This window comes from Corvus moneduloides, chromosome 17 (assembly GCF_009650955.1).
Source record: "Corvus moneduloides isolate bCorMon1 chromosome 17, bCorMon1.pri, whole genome shotgun sequence".
NCBI lineage: Eukaryota > Metazoa > Chordata > Aves > Passeriformes > Corvidae > Corvus > Corvus moneduloides.
In genome coordinates, this window is record NC_045492.1 from 14,226,371 (window position 1) to 14,243,235 (window position 16,865).

Genomic DNA, 16,865 nt, shown 5'->3' on the forward strand with positions numbered 1-16,865 from the left:
TCCAAAGCAGCAGAAACAAAAGCCACACAAGGGGCTAAGCACAGCCCGAGTCTCTCCTCCCCGGGTAAATGTTTACAAGGGCTGCCAAGGCAAAAGAGATGGGAGAAAATATTTGCAAGCGAAGTGGGTTTGAGTTCAAACTGCCACACTTGCAGCAGATACTCACAGCAGCAGCGACAGCCGCCCCAGCAGCGCCTGACACAGGTGATGCAGCAGGAGGGACCTAAACCTCCCCCAGGAGCAGTCCTCAGGCAAGGCATCCAATGCAAGGTTCACTACTGCAGCTGCTGCAGGAGCAAGCACAGCACAGGTGAGGCAGCAGCACTGAGGGACACACAGCAGGACCCTGAGACTGCCCAGGGCACAGATCTGCTCCAGGGGAGGGACAGAGCAGCTTGGAGAACACTGCCAGGAAAACACAGCCTGGGTAGCTGGCCAGGAGAAAAAAATTAAACCCATCTATTGTCACACTTGAGAAAAAGGATGCATCCTTCATCATTTTGATTTATCTGACAAAGTAATAAAAAAACCCCCATTTTATTTCTATATCCATTTATTATTTTGGCCTGTAAAAATATAAGACTAATATACAACTACATCTAGCTTGATTTTTGTAAAATCAATCTTCATTCAGTGAGATACCAATGTACATTATACATTAAAGTTGTAAGAAAAATACTGATATTTGACATTTTAAACAAGTTCATTCATGTAAAAATCACATTGCAAGTAAAATTTAATTAGAAAATACATAATATTCACAAAAATACACATGTTAAAGACAGCTTGTGAGAACATTGTCCTAAATTTAATTCAGGTGTGGAAAAAACCCATATGATTCACAGTTAGGCTTGACTTATCCAATACCATAGCAGAACTTCAAAGTAAATGCATCTTAATTCTATTAAGAATTTGTTCTTCTTCCTATTAAGGTGCACTTAGATGTCCCAGTAGCAAGGGAGGAATGACTTGTCCCCCTCTGTGCATGTACACAACATATAACACTAGTCAAAGGAATTTCAGTTTTTCATTCCATTCTGAAATAATTTGGATATTTCATAAATTAATTTATAAAATCTGAATTGAAAATACAATTTACACACACAGGATAGTTAATACACAAAGATTACATCAATAGCAGCGTAATATTGTCAATCATGCGCAGCATCCTCACTATCACTTCTGGATTTTCTTTCTCCATTTTTTAGCTATAGATAAAATCTATATAAAACAGTCAAGCCTTTAAGTATTGTCTTCCAGGGAGAAAACAGTATTGATGTTAAAAATTTAGGAGGTAGTGAATGAAAGGCTAACAATATCAGCGTATTTTAAAAAACCTTATACTGAACCCCAGTATCATTTATATATAAAATTAAATTTAGCCACTCAATCAACCACTGATTATCCTGAAGTAGCAATTTAAAAATATTCTGTAATTAACAGTGTATGTATTAGTAAGATATGGAAGAACTTTAGAAACTTCATGGTAACTGCAGCATTAAGCAATTACATGCTGTGCAGTCTGTCATTGTAACTGTAAATACACAATTTTTAGATTTATTCTTTAAAGTTTTTATCAAGTCCCAAATGCTTAGTTTTACTACATGTTACCAAATTTCTGTGAAACAGAAGATGATATATGTCAAAAAGAACATTATCTCACGTTTAGATTACTCAGTTTGCAGGAAAGGTCCTAGGAGATGAAGTCTCATGCAGTTTAGAGTAGGACCACAGTTAAATTTCTACAAGTCCTTAATACTGGCATATATATTATTCAAACTACCCATGCATGTGCCTGGCAGCACAGCAGCCTCGGGGCTGGGACCTGCCCAGTTTTCTGGCAGACTCAGCCCTCCCAGGCAAGTCCACCCTCCCAGCTGTGATCTGAGCTGCAGAATCCTCATGGACCAACCACATCAGCCCCAGAGCGGATTTCCATGGAATGAAAACATTACACCTGCATTAAGTGCACTACCAGTTCATTCTCTGTACCTGTGGATCTCTCTTCTCTTCCCAAGTGCCTTTATTCCTTTGATTATTCACAATACATTCAAGTAAACCAAAGGCACAGAAGTGCAAACTAGCAGAATGAGTCTCACCCTTCACTGTGATTTCATACAGGAAGGAAAGTATTTTGATAAAGGAAAATAAAAAAGATATTTTCAAAGTAAACAATCTTCCATAAAGAAAGGAAGTGTAGAGCAGCGCTGAGAGAAAACATGTACAGGTAAAGTCTCCACGTTTCAGAATGCACATTTCTTTTTCTCATTTCACACTAAGTGGATGTAGTTGCTTCATTTTTAATAATTATTAGCAAAACAAGTGAAACACTTGAAAAATCTTGCTCTTGTAAAAGATTGCAAGGCTCTCCACATACATACCGAAGAAACCATAAGTGTGATGAAAGAGACCCCCACCTGTATTTGCAGAGTACCACTGCCTGCTGAGCCTATTCTCCATAAATCCTAAGGGGTATGAATGCCTCTCTTGGCATCTTGGACTCCACTGGCATTGGAGGTTTAAGAAAACTACTGCTCATGAGATACCAGTTTCAAATGTGCATTTTGCAACATCAAACAGCAGGGATTTGTTTCTGCAGCAGTGTTCGCATCATCACAAAAACCTGAAACAAACACAGGTTTAGCCTCTGATGGTCTGTGACGACTTTTACAGATGCCCTAACATTAAACTTACAGTTGGTCTCCTGTTAGTAAAGTTACCAGAGGTAGATTTTCCTCAAATAGACTGAGGGGAAAAAAAGAAAGGGGTCAGTCTCCCTTCCCACGCATCACATCTTCCCAGAGGGTGGAACACGCTCCCAAGCGCCTGACTCCTGCTCTGGGGAGCACAGGACAGAACTGGTAGCACCCTACTCCTCCTTACAGGCTGACAGAGGCCACAGGATCCCTGGGGAGATCCTTCTCCCCAATCCTATTAGTTCCCACCTCATTTTCCTGCCACAGCTTTTGTTCCCAAAGGAGGGTCAGGTTGCGAACAAAGGGCCAAAGTGGTAAAAAGCAGGAGATACAAAAAGGGGAAGGATAAAAACAACGCTAGAAGCCTCCCCTGCATCTGTCCCAGTGAGTGCTGTGGTTACACACACACCTTTGTCCTTGCAGCATCAGGACTTGTCATCAGTGTTTTAACTCTTTAACATCCACAACACCCAGCCAGGGACACACAGAGATCTGCATTTACAGATCAGTTCCTAATAATGAATAAGTTAATATCACATGGCTCAAACAAGATGTACTAAAGTCTCATCCTGATTTAAAACTTTAAAACTTTTTTTAATCCAGGGATTTAACTTAAACTGTTCTAACTTGTTGAAGTTTGAAGGAAGTCACTTTCATATAATCCAGACTCATTCCAACAAACCTTTGCTAGTAGAATCTTGAGTTTCTACTAGGAGCCGCAATTTTAACAGAGATTACATGATGCTATTTCCATAGCAGTGTTTACATTTGATTTGTTTGTAATTTACTGGGATTAGTAACTAAATCCAATGATATCCTTAAATATTGCAAACTAGAATGAGAACAGGTCTTTGATGCATTAGTGTTAAGACTTTCACATTTGAGTTTCAAAACCAGAGTCATTAAAAGTAAGCTTGCCTGGCCATTAAAACTAGTAATGGTGCCTGACTAACGAGCCTGTGGTTGCACATTCACTCACAAAGGAACAGTGACTTCCAAAGCCCCACTGCAGGTGCTGCCCACAGAGCCCTGTTGTCCCTGTGTCAGCCAGGGGACCAGACCAGCCATCCCCATCTCTTCCCAGCCCACCTCTGGCTTTCTCCCAGTTTCCTCTTGCACAGAGCCTACCAACAGCTCTGCCAGCAGAGCAGCAGCCAGGACAGCAGTGAGGGGGCTAAAGCAGCTCCACCACATGTAAGCAGCACTTCAGAGGAACATGAAGCCACAGTACACGAGATGGTCAGCCTCACATGTAAGGAAGTTTACTCCTATAGAACCAGTAGTATACGGCATTAAAAAATAATAAAAATCAAGTACCTTTAAAAGAAAGCTCACAGCCATCTCTTAGCTATCCTTCATTTTCAATTTAAATTTTCCTCATTCACTTTCAGCCATTTATCAACTATCTTCCAGCTTTGTGAATTATTTACATTGAAGTGCAGAATTAATGAAGTTAGTCAACTTATGTAATTTTGAATTTCTTGTATTTACTTTTCCCTCCTTTTAATCTAACTGCAGTGCATGGTAGATGGAGAGGTATAAAATGTATTACATATTAAGCCAAATTAAAACATGTATGGCATCCTTACTTATACAAAGTACACCAATGTCATTTCATAGTGTTATTATAGTTCCATCCTCTTCTAGTGACTTACGCCCTGGCTCTGGTACTTCATACTCCATGCTAATGCTGCCTGCTGAGTGATTCAAGTTCATTTCACTAGAAGGAAGGAATCCATTTTGTGTGGACTCATGGAGGAGTTCAATTTGTGATAAGGATTCTATACTTTCACTGGTAGGTGCAGCTTTTGGGATCTGCTGTGGCTCCCCACTGTCTTCAATAATAATGTCCTCCTCATCGCTCTCCTCTTCTCCTTGCAGCAGATTTCCCAGAATGTTTGGAGTGCTGCTGGGAAGGCTTGACTCAGTGGACTGGCCGGAGCTGCCCGAAGTCCGACTGTTCCTCACGACGTTGTTCCTCTGGTTGGCAGGTCTGACCGTGATGATCAGGTTGCGGCTGTTTGCAATCATCATGTCTGTAACTTGATCGAGGCTTTTTCCTGACACCTCTATCCCATTCACCTCCAGTACCTCATCATTGACAGCCAGCAGGCCCGTGCTCTGAGCCAGCCCTCCGGGGACGAGCCTGGATATGAAAATCCCCGGGACCTTCTCTAAGCCGTGCGGGGTGACCCTGACGCTGGAGCCGTCGCGGATGTAGAAGCCCAGGGGTTTGTCAGTGCCGTACTTGTAGAGCCGCACCCTGCGGTGGGTCTCGGGCAGAATATCCACGTCTATGATAGAGGACACTGGCCTGAAGTCCTGGGGCATGCTAATGACAATGTGGGGTTTCTTCTTGTGGTTATCCGGACGTAGCACATTGGATAAGACGTTCTTCTTCCTTGTCATCGTATCAGTCCCGAAGGCACTGTAGTCTGCATCTTCTGCAAGACAGAGCACATGCGGATTAGAGCCTGCCAGGCATGGCCAGGTCACATTGCTCAGCAGAGGCAAAGAGCTCATCTAGAAGGTGTCTGCCTTACTGTCATAGAAACCTTTCTCTCTACACATGAAACAAAAGCTTTAATGTTATGAGATTCAAAGTTTGGAATACTTTTGGTTTTCTTCAACCAAAAGAAAGAGAGTGCACAAAAGAAATTAAAGCAAGTTAGCAGCAGCAGACAAAGAGCTACAGCTGCTTGAGAGAAAGGGTAGAATGGAAAGAGTGAGTACATTCCTAGAAACATTTTAATTTTATTCAGAGTAATTCCACTTGCTAGTTTTCTCTCCTCAGATTTCAGATCATTGGAAAAGAAAGAATGAAAAAGGGAAAGCAGCCAGTGTGCCTATTATTGCCTAGTTGCTGGGAGCCAGCCAAGTGACCTGGATTCAAACTCCAGAAAGCTTATTCCATTCTGCACTCTTCCCTGCCCCCACGCCATGTAGGTGAAATGGCTGTGGAGCAGAAACAAAGAGACCTCGCACACAAATACTTCAAGCAAAACTGTTCATGCAAGCAATGCTGTAACTGCCACAACTTGATATAGGAATAGGCAAATGGCTTAGAGCTTAAAAAAAACCCCAAACAAAACATGTTAGTCCTACGACGACTTGTAAGGGACAAGAAAACACATTCTGTGGAAGCAATCCTGATTTCTAAAACGCTTATTTTAAAAGGTTCCATTTTTCTTTTTAATATGCTATAACTCACCAAAAATACATTTAGATCTGAGCTTCCTCAGATTTACATTCGTACTTTTGCAACATTGCACACGTCTTTGTTCTACACGGGAAACCCCCCCATAATCACGCAGAACTGGACTGCACTAACCCTAGGACACAGAGAAGCTGGGATTTCTTTGTATTATCACATTCAGATGCCACTGGTAGAGCCAAGAAAGTGGGAGAATGGCTATACATTTCAGTCTGTGGACTGGACTGACTGTGGCAATGCTGCCCTGGTGGCATTTCAGGACAGCTGCCAGTTGCTGAGGAAATCAATGAGTGCACTTGTTTCTCAGGCTGAGATATACAGACATGCACCAGTTAGATTTGGACTCCTCAGATGCTTTACGCAAAATAGAACAGAGAAAGTATTCCTGGAGCAACAGGTTAACACTACTGCAGCACGTAACACTAACTCCTCCCTTCCCAGCCTTTAGGGTCGCTGAAACAACAAGAGTCCTTTGGCTGCTCTAGGAAGGCAGCCTTGGACCTGGTATTCTAAAAGACAAAGGACAACAGGAAAAGAAACAAATTTAAATTAGCCCACAAAAAACCTCAAAGGGATTTATTGTCAGCTCCTGGCTTCTGTGTACACAATAATTCATCAACGTGTCTTAGAAAAATGCATCCTGATGATGGCCTCATTTACATTTCTTTTTTATTTCCTTTGCTTAAAAAAAATAATTACACCATAAGGAAGGCAAAGCTCTTGCTTAGCTGTTTGCTAAACACAGCATCTTTTGCATTGATGTTTACAGCTGAAGTTGTTCAACAGTTTAATTGACACAATCAGGAGTTATTTCTGAAGATACCTGATTGACACAGCCCTACTATAGCCTGAAGTCACTTCTGGAGCAATTTCAGTTACTTTGGAATTTAAGCTTTAATTAATATAACATTAGGTCTTAACATCAAGCAAGAGGGCTTTAGAAATAGCCTCAAATCTGATCTTCACACGTCTAAGAGTGTTAGATCAGTTGTGTTGAAGAGCTGGTGCATTAAAAAACAATTCAACCTCCCCACCCAAAGCATATAAACAGGTGAACTATGTCTGAAGTAAAACAGCTACAAAAATGCAAACTCAGCCTTTTCTCTGTAAAAGGCCCTTTGGGATGTCTGACTGACTTAGATCAGCTGGTTAAACCCCTGTACTCCACTGCTGACAACTAACATGCTGACTTTTCAGACAACACAGAGCAATTCTTAAAATGTTTGCTAAAAATTTATGATCAAAGAAAAAAGTGAGAGAAGTTTTGCCCTTATCTCTCCTGACAACCCATCCAACCAGTTTCCAGTTAGACATCTGGTATTTCATTGAAAGGATTTTTGCAATTCAATGAGGTGCAATAGCTTCTCTTTTTTGATTTAGAACTACAATTGTTTACAAAACAGCCTGGAAAGAACAATTGTGAAATCAGATCCTAGACAGGTCTTGCTTTAAATACAAAGTTCCACTTGCACTCATTCCTGCTAGAGTGCAAGTCGCTGATGACAGCTCCAGGACACAGGTCCCAACAGACTGGTGCCAATCAAGCACTCTGTCCCTACTGCTTTTAGTACAACAGCTGGTTTAGAAACAGACGCAAGAAAACAGTACATCAGAGCTTTGTCAGCACTGATTTTCTCACAAGTGTTCTCCCATGTGCATTGCAACATTAAAAGGTATTCAATTTATAGGGTTTTCTCCTTAAATTCAAAGTGCAGAAATTCGGAGAATCAGACAGTGTGGTATTTTACCCATTGTGCCACATCAAATACATAAAACATTCAATGTTCCAGCTTGCCACAGTGGGCTCTAAGGCTTCTTCACCTTCATGGCAGGCCACACACCGCACAGGACGTCTGGCATGGACTGGATATACAAACACATATTTATTGCATCCCAGTAGATTTATCATGTCCTGTAAATGATCAAAGACAGTTTGTGCTCTTTACTCAAGTTAGATTTAGAACTGTTCCGAACTTCCTTCACAGAAACCACCTCCTAGCTTGCCTTCCACAACTATCAGCTGGTAACTTCTGTCCTAACCAAATTTTTCCAGTTAGTAGAGAAACATGAAGATCAGTTGCAACAGGACTAGCTTTGAAAGAAATAGTATGTAAATGTCTGTATGCAAAATAACAGATTCAAAAAGACTTTTTAAACAAAAACTAAGAGCAGGAACACATTTCTTGGAAAAGAGAGGAACTTTAAAAATCTATTTCAGAAGAAAAATCAGAAGTCTTAAATTGAGCTGGTGCTTTTGTTTTTAATAACTTTCTTATGCTACAGGCCACATGGCTGAAATGAAAGCATCCCAAAACTGCAAGCCAGATGTCAAAACATTTAAGAAACTCTGACACACTAGAGGGTAAGTTTTTTGTATTATAACTGCTCTTAACAGTTTAATAATTCAGAACTAGCATGAACCTTAAGATAGACAGTTAAGGTTAGAGAATTTCTAAGGAAAGAAATAGCGAAAAGTTGATAAACTCATCTCCCCAAATCTCAGCAGAACAGCACACTCTGGGTAACCTCTCTTCCACTGCTAAACAAGTTTTCTAAAGCAATACTCTCAAGTACAAAGGCATCTTTGTTCTGGCACCTCACTAATCAGTTTAAAGCCCCAGTGAAAAATATTTTGGCCTAAAGCCAAAGGACAAGGTGTTAACTACAGATAGTGTGAAGGAGAACATCCATGAGGTCCAGGAAGGATTTCTCCCCCCAGCAGTTTCAAGCTCAAGGTGGCACCAATCTGTACAGGTTTATTAAATGCCAAATCTGGTTTCAATTTAATATTATTGAAGACAGATTTTAAAAATATTTTCCTGACCCATTTGCAAATCAATGTAGAGTTCCCCCTTGAGAATTAATTTTTCAAAGCCCCCAAGTAGTTAGCATATTTGGATACAGATGCAATTTAGCATTTTTTAAATATGACCCAACTAATTTCCTCTTATTTCTACAAAATATAACAAAATATAGTTTTAGGAAACTAACCTGTGTTTTTAGGAAGAGGCCTCAGAATAGCTAGGCCAGTCCACAAAGAGCTGTTTCAAAAGCCAACTGCTCTTACTTCTCACCAAAGTAAAGCTTCTCAGTGACAGTCTCTCTCCAGAGGCACAAGTGGATTAACCAAAGAATCCACTTCTCACTAAATACAGCCATATACATGCAGAACTTGCAAGAGCTGGATATTGCAATTTAGAATCCTTCGAGGGACTGTTAAGGATATTATAATGAAATGTATATTCTGTTATCTCTATTGTTCTTGTATTTACAATGCAAAGTTCCCCACATCAAGCTGCCCTTCAGCCTGTGCAGACTGTTCCACTCCATTTTCTCTTCAGCAGGGTTTTTCTCACAGACAGAGTGACTCCCATACATCTGGATTTAATCACAATACATCAGTTTAACCTTTAAATACCAGATGTCAACAGTACCTGTTAATCTGTTAAACTGCAGAATGAAATTCCAGTGAGGAATGTTTTCTGCAAGCTGACAGCCAATCCTGACTTGTGCAACATCAAGCCCCAGTTTAGATTTAGCACTGGAGCAGTTTGAAGTATTTTAAAGGAATTTAGTGAAATACAATTAGAGGAGTCTAAGGGGAATAATGTGACTTCATTACAGGATCTCTAGGTTCCTTACCACATTAACCAAGACATATAAATGTTCAGGACAAACGGAGAGCTTTTAGAAACAGGAGTCAAAACAAGCAGGACAGAAGAGAGTTCTTAGTCTGGCACAATATTTCCCAAATTTTGGAGTCCCATTATCACAACTATCACTTATTAATAAAAGCAAAACCATCTTGCAGCTCCCATTTCAACCCCTCAAGGCGTTTCTTGGATGCAATTTACTAAGAAGTTAATACTATTTACATTAAATTTCATTGCAGTCTGCTCATACCTTAAGTTACGTTTGCACAAATTATGTGTAGTTTAAATAGTTAAGACAGTATGATAAAAATTCCATATATTATAAGACAGCAAAACACTTTCTCTCTTCCCCACAGTGGCTTTTTGTCAAAGATCTTAAATTCCCAACTACTGCTGCCGGAAATATAAAAGAAGTTAGAGTTCCATTACAAAACCCACAAAAAATTTTCAGCTGATTTAAGAGAATGCATGAAAGCCACAAGTAGCCTTGCAGGTGGAAAAGTAACTTGTGTCACTTATTATAGTTCCAAACCAGCAGAGATCAAAGCAGCCCCATCAATAGCAGGTATTTGTTCAGACATTTCCATTCCAGAGGCAGAGCCAGTAAGGTTGCTGCAATCTATGAATTAAGCACACTTAAATCACACTGCACAAAACATGAACCATCCCTAACTCCACGAATTCAGCCTTGGTTATAGGCAAATCATCACAAATAAAATACAGAATGAAGTTATTTCTGTATTTTCCATCAAAAAAAATCTGCTCTATATGGCAAAGATGCCACTGAAAGCAAAGCCTCAATTTCATCAACAGATGTGATTAGTGTGGTCACAACTAATTCACAACGAAGTGTAGTGGGGGACTGTGGTGCCAGCCTTGGTTCTTTGTTCCCTGAAACCCCACAGGCAGAAGGCTCTTGTGTCCAGGGGAAGGCAATGACACCTGATACTTTTCACACAGCTTTTCCTGCTTGTCAACTCTTGCTCTGATAAACTAAAATGAATTCATCTTACTCCTACTTCTGTGCATTATATCAACGCCTGGCACCAGAGCAGAGACAAATAATCTACCTGGATCAAATCAAGGTAAATGACGGTAGGAAACTAAAAAAGCATTACAAATGTAACACTAGGAACAGGCAACATTAGACCTGTCACACTAGGAACAATCTAAAAACATATGGTGTTAAAATACAAACTCAATAATCCCAGTCTGACAAAGTGGTTTATCCCTTCCTGTCATATGGCTATTGTAGGGGATTAAATGGAATCATAGACCTTGTCTACCTCCAGGTTCTGCTAAAGCAAATGGTTCATGCCTTTGGCATTTCAGCACTGAAAACACAGGCCTTACCTGTCTATACTATCAACACAAACAAAACAAACATTTTGCCAGCACACAGCAGCTGCCAAGCAGCCACACTGATCGTGAATATTGGGTTTGTGTCAGGCTGTTGTGGACTTGTTCATATTTTGGAGTGGGAGTTTATAAAAGGTTCTGATGCTCAAGCATTTTCTAAGGAAAAGATGCCTGTCTTAGCAACAACCAGGAACAACACCAGAAGAACAGATACAAGCTTTTAATTAGATTTTTTTCCCCTTCAGGAGCAAAAGCAGACAGTAGGAACACACAACCAGAGCAGACACTCTACTTTCAAAGGCAAACCAACAAAAGAAGCAGCCTTCACTCCTGAGGTTTCCTAACTGAAATAAGCTTGTCAGTTGAAAGCTTCAAAATGTTCTATTAGCAAAGTGTGAAAAGAGTAGCACATTACAAAGTTAGTCTTGAATTTATACTTTTATGTTACATTTAAGAGTTAATGTATCAACATTTCTAATATTGCTTTCCATCCTGTAATGGTCTCTCCTCTTGTCTGATCAAGATTGGAATTTTAAGTGAAAAGTATCCAACATACAGAGCAGAAAACCTTAGAGGCTTAAAGTTTATTTTCATTTGCTTACATAAAACCAGAAAGAAGCATTTGCTTGAGATTTAACTTGACTTTAACTCAACTAAATACAAGCAAAAAATCACAAAGTATAAATAGGCTGCCTGAGGAAGTCCTTGCAAGAGAGACGAGTTGTGAATACCTTTCATGACCCATAATTATTAAGGAATTTGACATGATGAAATAGGACTGCAGGGTTTTTTTGCTCCATACATCACACTGTAACTGGATAAACAGATGATTCACATTCTTCAAGTGCTCTTACCTTTTCTCTGAATGAAAATCCTGAGTAGAGGATTGGCTGTAGAAACTGCTTTGTGATAATTGTCATCGTTATTGATAGGCAGCAGGTCTCCATGAATGTCCGTGTATCCCACCAGAACATCAACATTTGGGATCTTGTGCACGTGCTGCAATAATCCATAGAACTCCTCAAACTTTCCAGGTTTGGATCTCTCTAGAGAAAACCGTCGAAATTCTGCTCCAAACTACAACAAAATAGATCTTACATCATTAATATGGAAGCAATAGAATTATTTTAATGTTAAACCAGAAGCGTTATGGAATTAAAAGTGCACTAAAACCTACGGCCAATAATTTTGATGTGGTGTAGGAAAGTCAGTTAAAACAGTTGGTTTTTTTCCCCAAAGTTATAACTAGTTTTGTACCTGAAAGAGTGTGTACTTTTGAGCATGCCAAAGCCGTTTTATTGTTCCATTTAATGGGAGCTCATCAGCACTAAGGTGACAAACGGGTGCAGGGATAACTGCAGATTCACACAGGCTCATGAAGCAAACATGCTGGGTAAGGGACAGAATTCAGAGGCAGCACTCCTGTGGTGGCTGAAACCAGGACTGTGATTAACATCCTGTGGTATGTGACTACCTGGAATTTTGTTCCAAGAACTACCAGTGCCCTTGAGAACAGTGTGTAGAGATTGTTACACAACTGTGGTTCACCCACGAAAGGCTGAGCAGCCTTCACACCCCCAGCTGTTTGGCCAGGAAGTGAAAATGCCACTTGGATGGGAAGACCACAAAGAACTGTTGCTGCTTTTCAGTACAAGCCACGTGCAGCCCAGCTTTAGGAGCTGATCTCAGGTCCACTCTGCTCCTACCTAAAAGAGATATATCAGAGGCAACCAGCCGCTACCTCTAAGAGCATTCAGAAGATTCGCTTGCATGAGCAAGGCTCAAACCTTGATTGCAACAGTCTCATAAATCAGGGTTCTATCCAGGGTATAGAACCTGTATTTTCCCAATCTAGCAAGACTCAGAAAATATGAAAAAAAAAAAAAAATTAGTCACTGACATTACTATCAGAGGTAGGATTTGCTTGTAGTCAACATAATTATTCAACAAAAAACCCAGCTCACAAATCCACTCAAGCCCAGTCTCCTAAATCATCTCTAAAGCAAACACTTCTTAAAACACGTTGCTTATTAAGGCAATGATGCAGTGGGGGCAGGCAGAAGACTAAACTGAGTGCCAAGACAAGGATGAGCATTTGACGTAGACTAGACAAATTGTGATTTTTACCATACATAACTAGTAAAATGTTGGTGTTCTGCCTAACAAGGGCAGGACCCAAAGCAAACAGAATATTGGATAAAAATTACTCCAAATCCTCCATATCAGGCGCATGCACAACATACCAGAGATGTCAAAAGGAATTCAGAGATAGCAGCAGCCAGGTTACAAAAACCAGAACAGAACAGATTGCGTATGAGTTAAAGGATAATAAGCTAATAATTCAAAAAACCTCAGTTGGCTGCTTTTTTTGTGTGAATTCTATTGCTGACCTACAGTGAAAGTAAAAACTTTAAATAATTTCTTTCGCAAGTTTAGTTTTAAGCAGAGCAGAAGGGCACATGGAACAAAATGCTCGGCGTGCAAGTTCGAGCCTCAGTATCACATACTTTGGTGTATGTTACACACAGGAGATGTGGAGGTGCACTTTACCTCACGCCTGACTACAATCTTTTGGAGAATAAGAGCTTCGGAGTTCTCACATACAAACAAAGGACTGAAAACCAGGAGACAAGGACCCCGTTTGTTAGCACCATGTTAACACCATGCTAACTCAAAACAAGCTACACCTTCAACATCCCATCTTCCTCTAAAAGTTTCAAATAAAGGAATTATCTGGGAACATTCGTCCTCTGAAAAACCTGTAATTACGCTAACATTACGTAACAAGGCAGAAGGGATGATTCACACCTGCTTACAAACAAAAGCCCAGCCCACAGGAGGAACTCCCATCACATCAGAGACAGCACAGCTTAATCACGACATCAGGGCCGGCCTTGGATCCTTCCCCAGCTGCGGGAGGCGCGAGCCTCACAGGAACTGTCCGCGTATGGCAGCAATCGAAATTGCTTGGCTTTCAAGGATTATACGGTTAAAACATAACTCTGGAATAAAAGTTTAAAAAGCCAACAACCTCACCCTCAAACTGGAATAAATGTTGACTCTTATCACAGCAAGCAAAGGGCCAGATTTTCAAACGGGCTATTTTTATTTTTTCCACTTTATTTCATACATATTTGGTGCAAATACCAAGAGACTCATAACCCGCCCATATTTCCTAACACAGTTTGCTCAATACTATCAGAAAGCAGGTAAAAGACACAAGGGCAACTGTGCAATTCCATTATTTGAACCCCTGAAATGTCGGCATTTTCTATCAGATGCTGCACTCTGTCCCATGAAACAGGCCTGCACTTGATGTTCTAGAGGAGATGAGACACTGGAAGAGTAACTTAAGCAGAGAAGGCTCCTTGCTATCTGAGCTCTTTACAAGCAAGTGCTGTTCCCCTGCTAACTCCCCCGGGAAAAGGCAGCGGAGCTGTGGCAGCACACCGGGAAGGCACCCGGGATGCTCACTTAACACTCACTTATGGGACACATTTTGAAGTCCTCTGAAACACAGCATAAAGCTGCTCTATGCAAGTCTCCAGCACTGACAGAACATGAGCTGCAATGACCACCTCTAGCTTACCAGTTACTAGACTTTACTCGGAAAAAAAATATTACTCCAAGTTATGAGAAAGGGGGAGAACCTGAATTTTAATATATAGAGAACTAGAAGCTTAACTTGGGGTTTCCATATCATCACTAGGAACGCTAGTCTAGGGTGTAAAATTTTATTTTCCATAACAAGAAAATGGGCTGACTGGAATTCAAGTACTATGGGGAATTGCCAGGGCAAGTTCAGAGCAGTTACCCAAACTGAATAAACTAAACTAACAAAGGCATTGTGCTCATATAACTGCAATCACAGTTGGGCTGTGCTGGCCCAGCCTTGTCAGCTGAGGCATAATTATTGATTTGGAATATCTAAATAAAGAGCTGTACATCACTGAGCAGCCTCCAAAGCCCAGGCCACTCCACAGGAACGGCTCCCTCCACCTCCCACACAGGCCTTTCTTCCTTCTCTTCAGAATTGCTCATTTTCATAGAAGGAAGATGACTCCTCTGCGATATTAAATTGAGGTGCTGTTAAATAATGCATTAGCAACAAGTAGTTCTAGGAATGCCTTGAATCCTGCTCCATAATATGCACTTAAGGGACAATCCCTATTCATTAGGGCTACACTTCTCTGTACAAACACCAGGAACACATCACATGCCTGAATCCCTAGATATATTTTTAAGTCAAGGAAAACATACAGTGGGGAAACAGTAAACCTAGAGTTTTGGGCTGAGGAAACAAGTGACTTGGGTTTATAAGCACATCATACTGCTCATCTTCAACCTTATAAGAGCATAAATAAAAGACTTCACCATCACAGTACCAACTGTGCTTAACTGCTATTTGAAATAACAGCTACCAGATATTCCTGTGCTCTCTGGTTTTGGCCGCATGAAAAATTAACATTTTAAAGTAATCATCCTCATTTAATCTGTAGAGACCAACCACACACTTTCCAGAAGTTCCAGCACTATGGTGTGTTATCCTTAAAAGTCCACAGAGTCCTGACTGCTTCACCTGCACTGCTGCTGTAACACTTCACTAGCAAGAAAGGAGGGGACAGAACACAGGCTACTCCCACTTTAAAAAACAACCCAAGAGATCCATGTGTCCACCAGTGGAAAACACATTCCCATGTGGATGCACTTACAATCTGCCTAGGCAATGAAAAAGGGGTTTTAACTCAACATTTATTTAACTAATAGCTTGATGCTCCACTTAATACTGTACATCCAGCAGTTTTACAAATGGAAGTTATTACAAATATAAAGCAGAACAAAAAAAATGTATTTTCTCTCAGAATATTAAAGCTTTGTCAGCAAAACTTTGCCTAACCAGCAAATGAAAATTAAAAATAGAAGATACATGCATGGGAGAATTTACAGAGCTGTGCAACACTCTGAGCACAAGACACTGGTGATCTATGCGGGAACACACAGGTACACACTCCTGAAATTCCACTGTCAGGGTAAAAGTCTCTCGGGGCCTCTAAGAGAAGGCAAATTCCACTTTCAGATAAGCCAGCCAGAGCTTACATCTACCCCTACTGTAAGCCTACGCTGTACCCCACAAAAAGCTCCAAGAAAGACATACTCATTAAGGAAAAAAAGGTAACTACAGAAACAGTCACTAACAAACGCACTCATTGCAATTCGGACAAAGAGTGGGTTTTGACGCTTGCGAATTGTCACAGAATTGTTAGGGCTGGAAGAGAGCTCTGGAGAGCAGGTAGTCCGCTCTCCAATTATGTCTCGAAACACCTCTTCTAGCCCAGTGAGCCCACATTTTCCCCATAACACATATTTTTCTGTACGTCTTTTAGTCTGTGCAGAAACTTAGGGGCCAACTCCACTTACCTGTTTTTTTTTAAACCACTCCAAAACCACTTATATTTCCCCCCCCCCGCAGACAGCGCACCCAGGAAGCGACCCCACCACCTTCCGCAGCCGCGGCCCCGGCGGGCAGAGGGCTCGGGCTGGCGCGGGGACAGGTGGCGAGGGAGCGCCGGGGCCCGCCCGCCCGAGCGCGGTGGCCTGCGGAGCGCTCAGGCCCCGGCGGGGCCGTGCCCCGGCGGCCCCTGGGCAGGTGAGTCAGCAGCCGGCCCGCGGCCCGACGGCCCCGCAGGGCCCGCCCGGTCCTTCCCCGCGCGCCCGCGGCCCCCCGGCGGCGGCAGCTCCCACCTTGCTCTTCACCTCCATGGTGCCCAGGCCGCGGCTGCCCGCGGCCCCGCGCTGAGCCCGGTTCATGCCGCGCACGGTCGCCGTGTCCGCTGCTCTCGCTCCTCTCTCCGCCGGAGCGCTGCGGGACGGGCAGCGGCGCGGCCCAGCCAAGAGCCCCCGGCACCCCGCGGCCGCTTCGCCGCCTCCGCCCTCAGCGCGGCC

The 16,865-nt window shown here is 41.8% G+C and overlaps 1 protein-coding gene across 1 annotated transcript; it reads right to left on the reverse strand.

The window, feature by feature from the left end:
* Window positions 1-535: 535 nt before the first annotated feature.
* PARD6B (par-6 family cell polarity regulator beta) lies at window positions 536-16,865 on the reverse strand. The gene is made up of 3 exons (XM_032127081.1): window positions 16,665-16,865; window positions 11,777-11,999; window positions 536-5,140 (listed from the first exon to the last, which is right to left on the reverse strand). The coding sequence occupies exons 1-3, from the start codon at window positions 16,728-16,730 to the stop codon at window positions 4,311-4,313; spliced, it is 1,119 nt and encodes a 372-aa protein (XP_031982972.1). The 5' UTR covers window positions 16,731-16,865; the 3' UTR covers window positions 536-4,310.